The sequence below is a fragment of the Buceros rhinoceros genome, unplaced genomic scaffold (genome assembly GCF_000710305.1).
Source record: "Buceros rhinoceros silvestris isolate BGI_N320 unplaced genomic scaffold, ASM71030v1 scaffold19094, whole genome shotgun sequence".
Classification (NCBI taxonomy): Eukaryota; Metazoa; Chordata; class Aves; order Bucerotiformes; family Bucerotidae; genus Buceros; species Buceros rhinoceros.
The window spans coordinates 25,340-33,037 of NW_010409024.1; the positions used below are offsets into that span (position 1 = coordinate 25,340).

Genomic DNA, 7,698 nt, shown 5'->3' on the forward strand with positions numbered 1-7,698 from the left:
TGGCTGCTGGAGGTTGCCTGCAGCTGTGTTTCAGTGTGGAAAAGGCAGCTCATGGCTTAGTGGTCGTAGGACCTGCCCAAGGCGAATCACAGCAGGCACAGGAAACGAGTCCCTAGAGTGAAATGTAAAAGTTCTGATGGGAAATCATGACAGGCTTAATCCGTTCACTGACTCCTCTGGCTGTAGCTGCATGTGTTTGATGCCTTGACTCTTCACAGAGCAGAGGGAGGATGCCTGTTGTCCTGGGGCTGTCAGGCTCTGCCGCAGGGACTGAGCTCCTCGTTTGCACTAGGATGCAGCTGGGTTCTCATGGCTTCGTGACCATTTTGCAGTTGAAGCATCCCTGTAATTGTGCTGTGTGAGATGGAGATGTCAGTCTGCAGAAAGAGCTAGAGAAGATCTACTAAGAGGTAGTAATGTTAAGAGAGAAATGGCAGAGGAAGGAAGGCAGCAGGCTCCTGGGCAAGTGGCACTGGTGGAGAGGAGCAGAGAGCTGTCCTGGCGCTACACACAGCGATGCAGCGAGGGCCTGGGTTTGCTTGAAAAAGTACCAAATCAGCAGCTGCAGTGGAATCGTAACTCCCTTGCCCTAAACAGCATGTGAGCCTTGAAGCACACCTGAGGCTTACCTGTACTGCTGCCATAGGGCAGCACCGCAGCATCCGCGTATGAGGAGCTGTCTGGACTGCTGTAACATCCCAGTGTGCTGGGGGGAATGAGTAAACTCCTAGTGCTGTGAAAAACCCAGCTGTGGAAACCAGGCTTCCTTTTATATCAGGCAAGGCCAGTCACATAGAAGGTGGAGAGAATGATGCTGCAAGTGGGATAACTGCGGCTTAGAGAAGCTGTTTGTCAGTGCCTTGAGAAGAGTGGCTAATCCCTGTCTGCAGCAGGCAGAGTGTCAGTGTAAGACACCACAGCAGACTGCAGTCACAACTGTGATTTCCACTGAGCTCCAGCTATATAAAGTCTTCATCGTAGTTGAATGGGAACATGTGGCATGTTTTTGCTACAAACTTTGCGGTGCAATTTAGAGCAAATAACGCAGAGGTGAAGACTGGAATTATCTGACATAAACCATTTTTATAAATAATAGATTCGTCAGGTATGTGATTTGGCACAGTCAAACTGTGTTAGGGGTGATTGTATAGGATTCGCTTTGGGGAAAGATACAGTTAAGCCAGCTCTCCTGGCACAGTGCTGTGTGCCGCTGCCTGGCTTCGGGGCTCCGAATATAGCTGCCCAGTGGGGATGCTCATCCTGTAGCTGGTAATGTGCTGAAGCACCCACATACTGGTGCAGAACGTTAACAGAGGCTGAAAACAGCTGCATTTGAGAAGGTTGTTCCTCTCCTCTTTTGGCTGAGTTTGACGTTTTCATGCTTGTTTAACCACAAAGCCACAATAACGTGTAGCAATCTTGTCCAACATCCCTGTTCTGAAGTGTTGCACTGGAATGCTTTGTTATAAAATGTTTCTGCTTAAGGAAGAAAAGTCACCTCCTACACATGAAAAGAAGCAAAGAGAATATTTACTGTTTGTTCCTATACTTCCAGGAGACTTGAATGTTTTCATGACTAGGATAAATATTTTGACAATATTATTTAATCATTTTGAAAACTAAAAAAGGAGAGAAGTTGGAGGTAATACAGGAAGTGAGAAAAAGACATAAACTTCCATCATCTTGCTTTTGCAGCTTGCTGAGTAGAGATGGTGTGCAGCATCAGGGCTCTTTTTTTGGAGCTTGCCGTGCATTGGGGTGTTGAGGTGGTGTAGCAGGGGTGGTTAGGCTTGGATAGAGCAAATACCTGTTAGCGGGTTTCCCTTGAGGTGGTGCAGCCTTGTGCAAACGCAACGGCAGATGAGCCCTGAAGAGCTGGCAGTCGCTGTCAAGGACTGTTAGCTCCTTGATCTCACCGGGGAATCTTTTGTTGGGAAGGAAGGACAATAAATGGGATTGCAGCAGTGGATGGAGAATACACAGCTCTAGTATACACAAGAATATATTGGAGAGGAGGAGAAGTCTTACGTGTTACTAGTGAAACTGACTGAACCATGTTATGGGAAAACAGTGTTTTCTCGTGCACCTGCACTAAAACTGAAGGAGTTTGGGTTAATAGCAGAAGTCGCGTGATGAGGCTGAGTTGCTAATGGTCTTAAGTAAAAGAAGTGCAAGAAGGTTAAATGTAGTTTGTCTAGGGAGATGTTGGGTGAAATTCCAGGAGCCTGTCAGTCAGGTATCTAATGGGTTTTGATTTCTTGCCTGAACTGCTTGAAGTCCCTTAGGTCCTTAAAAATCCCACCTGCCATGTCAGGATTGTGGAAAATAGGAAGCTCAGAAATTCTAAGGCTGTGTTGAAGAGAGCGTAGTGTAAGGGCTTTTCCCACATGGAGCCTCTGGAAAAGAAGGCAGGAACAATTGATCTACAGATCATGAAGAGAATTTTGTCTTGTCTCAGAAACACGGTGTTGAAGCTACTTTCCTTTTTCTTAGTACATTCAGAGAGGAAGCGCCTTAGAAAGCCAAGTAAACGTCTTCTGGAGTATGCAGAAGAATATGATCACTTATTTGCACCCAAGAAAAAATCAAAGAAGGGCCAGGAGCAATTGCAAAAGGTGGGTGAAGGTTAATGTGTTCTTCCTGGTTATTGCTCTGGGGTTTTGGTCTGTCTGCTTTTGATAAGTTGTCGCTGGCTGAGTGTTCTTGCTGTGTGCAGTGCCATGCAGGATGAATGTTTTCACCAACATGTTTCGCTGTGCTAGGTGAATTCTGTGGTGAGGCCTGAATTTGAGGGAAGTGTACCTGCACAATGCAGTCCTGACAGAGATACCCAGCGGGGGCAGAGTTCTTTGGTTTCAACTCCATCTTCAACCAAAGAGTCCCCTCCTGTCCTTGAACCAGAGTGCTCCTTCTCAGAACTAGGATGCCAGTCCACTGATGCCCCTGATCAACTTCTAGAAGGACCTTCAGATTTTCCAGAGCTTGTGCTGTCTTCCTCAGATGTTTCTGAAGTTTCTGCTTCTCCAGACGCAGAAGAGAGATTCCTGAAATCAGGTAAGTGGGAGGTTGTGTGATTTTGCTTCCGTAAGTGAATGTGTCACAAGCTCAGCAGAAATCAGTGCTTTGGTCAGCATGAAAAGGTTGGTAGCTGTTGATCTGTTAGTTTGTTTTTGCTTTGCTTCATTCATTGGCCGTTACTGGTGCTGGGAAGGGAGTGGGGACAGGTGCAGCGGGTGACCCAGTGAGCTGGATGATTACTCTTATGCTGTATGCATCCTGTAGTGTGTGATGGTCCTCCTGAGGTCCTGGTACAGAATACTTCTTTGTCCTAATGAAGAAAGTCACAGCTTCTGAGCCCTTGCCATCTGTGCTTGCAAACAGGGGTGCTCCTTTAGCTTGAAGGTCTCCTGCTGCTGTTAAAACCCTTTGGCTGAACGTTGCTGTGCTGAGGTTGATAAGCAGAGTCTAATCTGCATAGTGTGTTGGGGGAACCTTCTGCTCTCCTAGTGAGTTCAGGGAATTGTAGCACAGAAATCTGTCTGGAAAAGCTTTCCTAGAGGTTCTAAGCATCTGTAGAAATTGTCAAACTTGTACTAGCAGCAGGCCAGGGCCTTAGCTTTCAGAAAGGCGTGATACACAAAGAGGGAGTGCAGTCTGATGGGCTTTCCCCCTTCCCCACACTCAGTATCGGGGTGGTCTTTGCTCATTCTCTGGTGTCATCTAAAGACACATCCAGGGTTACAGCCCTGGTGTTCTGGCTGTGCTCATTTGGAGGGAACACTGTTTCTGTTCTGCAGGGTCTGTGGTCACAAAAATTAAACCAAGCAGACAGAGAGGTACAGTCACTGGAAGGTCGCTTAGCCTGTAACATTTGAGGGCTGAGGAATTACCTTTGGGGGCTTGTGTGTGTCAGATGGAAATGGAAAGTTGGGGAGGATTCAAGGAGGGAAATCTGGGGATGTGAACCTGAGGTTGGAGATGCAGGAGAAGAGCGCAAGGTGCAGCAGTGGGAGCAAACACCCAGTGTTCAGAAGTTCTATAGCTCTTTGCCTTCCGGTGAAAACTCCCCCTTTGGTGAAGAAGCACACAGAGCCCAAGCTGTGAGAAAGATGCTGAGTTGTGCATTGCACACCTAATGGTGGGACAAGCTGTACACGCAGAGGTGTGTGTCACAGAAAGCACACAGCAAGGCCGATAAAGTAAGCAGGTGGCCTGGGTCGGACGGGCAGCAGGCTGTTTCTGAGGAGTGTCTTGCACTTACACCATCATCATTTCCTGATTGTCATAAGTTTATACTGTTGCCAGAATTAGTGTGGATGAGCCCACGTCTAGCAACTTGTTACCTCCTGAGTGCCAGCAAAGCGCTTGAGCGCAGGTTACAGCTAGTTTGGTTAAGGTGTCTTCTTCCAGGTAGTGTTAACCAGGAGCATGTCCTTTAGCCTGTTGACTGTGCGCAGCCCGAATGCTGCTGTGAGTGGAGGCAGGAGGGTGTTTGTCAGCTGTAGGCCTGGCTTATGACAGATCAAAGTGATGGGGAAGTTATGATCTGAATGGCACTGCGGGATGTGTTACCTGCTGGTGTTGAGATCGCAGTCTGTCTTATGTGGGTGGATTTTTGTATTACGTATTAAGGTATGCCTGAAGGGCATGGGAGGCTGAGGTCCATTTTTGTGGAGGTTGTACAGAAACAGGTGATTGACATCTCTGCCCAGGGAGCTTATAATCCCAAAGACAGAGTGAAGCAGATTGTTTTGAATTATTGGCTGATATTTGCTTAATGGTCGTAGTCTGACTGAAGAGAAGAAAACCCTCGTTTATCTGATGTGAAGTGTTTCATTGCAGGAAACTTTGAAAGCAAGCGTCAAAGGAAGCCCACGAAAAAGCTCTTGGAATCTAATGATTTGGACACTGCCTTTATGCCAAAGAAGGAGGAGTGGACTCCCCCAAAGAAGGTACTTTCCTTCCAGCTGTTTTGAAAAACGGATAGAAAATGCATCTAGACATCTAGACCCCGCTGAATGAGGCGGTGCAATGGGCTGTGTTTTTTGTGTTGGCTGTGGCTCGGGAGCAAAGGTCCACTCTTCCCAAAGGTGCTGGTTGCTGTGTTATGATGAAGGAATCTGCTGAAAACAAATGTTTCCCACCCCTTCCCACTTGTAGTGGAGATGGGGTAGTTCTGGCTGTAAAATCTCTCTCCATTGATTTATGTATGGATATGGAAAAGGCGTCATCTGGATGCTGACTGGGAAGGTGATCATAAATGTTCTGTGCAGAGGCTTTCTGTCACTGTTACATTGCACTGTAGCTTGAGCCTGAAGTTAAGGTTTTCTCCTTTTCCTTCAGATTTCCTCTGAGCAGTGTTTCCTTTGTTACCTTCCCGAGTGAGCTGGTGAATGGGACCGGGAGCTTGTAGCAGGATGGAGACTAGAGCTGTATCACATGTAGTATACAGTGTAAACTGTATGCAGTAAACATGCAGGTTTTTAAAGAAAATGCTGCTCTTCTGTGCTAGATACTCAATATTCAGTGACACGATTTGGAAAAAAGCAACTTGCAAAGAATTATTTCAAGGGTGTACCGGCACAAGACTGGTTGCCACTGTGACAGGCTTCCGTTTTTCCTTTTTCTCTCTCTCTGTGGTACGCTTTTATTGCAGTTATGATGGTTGCAGAAACGCAGAGGCCAGTGTATTTGGGTCTTCAGCTCCATAAAAATATAAAGCCAGAGGAGAGTCTCTATTCCCAGCAGCTTACAGGGTGTTACCAGCCTTTTTGAGAGAGCTCAGGAAACAGCGGATGATGCTGGTGAGCACAAGACACAGCAGGCTCAGCATTCCTCCCAGCCCAGAGACTGACTTTTCCATGTGGGATCTATCACACACACAAAAAAATGTTTTCATGTAAGGTCTCTAATTACTGATGAATTTGTGACCTGAGCTGTGTAAGTTACATGCTGCAGTGATTCGTGAAGGCTCAGAGTGGCTGAGGATCATGCATCTCCAATTGACATCTGGTGACTTGACTCTCTTGTGTATTTGTAGGGCACTGGCCCTTTGGAGAGTGACAGCTCTGAGCTCTACTCGCCAGCCCACTTCCCGGACCTGGGAGAAGGTAAGTGAAGGCAGGGCTGTGGGGGTAGACTGTTGTGACGGTAGGGTCAGTGCCTGTGGCTCTGCGTGTGTGAGGGCTGACATGTCCTGGGCTCTCAGAGGGTGCTTGCCTCGGCTGAGGCAGTGGCAGAAGAGATGGGTACAGAGACTGTTTACCCAGCGTACTGTTATGTCTTTGATTTTCCCTATGAGAGTGGAGATGGTGGGTTCTTATTTCCATGATAAGATGTTCCCTTGTCCTTCATAGTCTGGATGCTTGAAGAAAGCTCATCAGCACAGGTCCTGTACCCATACACTGTCTTTTGATGATGTGCAGTGACCAGGCTTGGTGGTAGCTGCATTTTTCCAGGGACAGTTGTGCAGTTGCATTATGCTTCCTCCGTGTCTGCCTTTGTGTCACGTTGATGTTGACACGAAGAAGTTTTTGTTGCAGTGCAGTGGGAGGAGGTGGTTGTCTGTGTTTGATTAGCAATGTAAGCTTTGTGTTGGTAGCAGTTCTTTCCTGCTGGGGCTATCTCAGGAAAGTCAGTGATGCTGTTCAGCACAGCAAAAGAAGCTTCAACCAGTGTGAATGGGTGGTTCTCTGATGGCTGCAGGACAGCGGGCGGACTGCCTGGAGGCAGGTATTGCCCCTGCCCTTATGTCTTCAAAGACAGTAGGACCCAGCCTGAAGCTCTCAGAAGGGTGTAGAACTTGCTGTGGCATCTGTAGCAAGGGAATTATTTCTGTATTTTCCTTGAGTGGTCTTTCTGTTGTACCCCAGCCTCTGAAAAGCTCTTGGAGAAGCAGCGGAAGCGGAAGAGACAGCGCCATCCCTGTGCAGCAATGCATTCCAAGAAGGAGAGAAATGAAGAGGGGCTGGGGGAGACCCCCCACTCTGAGGTACTTACTGTTGGGTCTTCCTACCTGCTGTCATCCCTGTAACCTGTCTGCTAACCAGGGCAAGTTGCATGGCCTAGGCCAGCTCAGCTTTAGCTGGCTGGCCTGTCGGTTGGGAGTTAGTCTCACTGATGTAGTTGCATGAGCTGGGGTTGAAGCTGAAGACACCACCTCGATTTAGTAGCTGTTTTATGATGACTGCTTAACTCGGGTTCAGTTTTTGAGCTGCTACGCAGCTAATTCTTCAGGAGAGAGACTGTTCTGACTCAATGGAAACAGGCTTTGCCTGGCATGTTGCTTTGCACCTCAGAAGGTCTAACTGCTGTAAAAGATCTTCTCTGGTGGTGGTAGGAGTGTTGTGCTTTTATGCCCCAGTATGAAGTACAAGCACTAGACTGTGGCCTTCAACCCGTTCTTCCACTTACCCCTGCTCACCAGGGTGAGCTAAGAACTGTGTTGGAGGGGATGGGGGGACTGTGACTGCTTATAGGAGCCACTGATTACATTCTGCCATCCAGCAGAAAGGGGTAGTCGGGGCAGCTCCCTACTACCGCATCCCAGCAAAGTTAGTGTACACATAACTCTGACAAGCACATTTTGCCTTTTAGGAATGAGCCAGGTATCACCAAGTGTAGGGGAAGCAAGACTTTTCCTGGGAGAGGCAGAACACCTCTGTGCCTCTCAGTATCGCCTCTCGCTTCTGGTGGCCC

At 47.8% G+C, this 7,698-nt stretch overlaps 1 protein-coding gene across 1 annotated transcript in view; it reads left to right on the forward strand.

Moving 5' to 3' along the window:
* The window catches only part of LOC104492528 (histone-lysine N-methyltransferase, H3 lysine-36 and H4 lysine-20 specific-like), a gene marked incomplete at both ends in the record, with an annotated part of 22,343 nt that overhangs the window by 9,093 nt on the left and 5,552 nt on the right, over positions 1-7,698 (forward strand). The window contains 5 exons of the mRNA XM_010135099.1: positions 2,494-2,615; positions 2,763-3,054; positions 4,843-4,952; positions 6,041-6,110; positions 6,873-6,991. Coding sequence (XP_010133401.1) covers positions 2,494-2,615; positions 2,763-3,054; positions 4,843-4,952; positions 6,041-6,110; positions 6,873-6,991 — 713 coding nt within the window. The remainder of the gene's footprint in view (positions 1-2,493; positions 2,616-2,762; positions 3,055-4,842; positions 4,953-6,040; positions 6,111-6,872; positions 6,992-7,698) is intronic.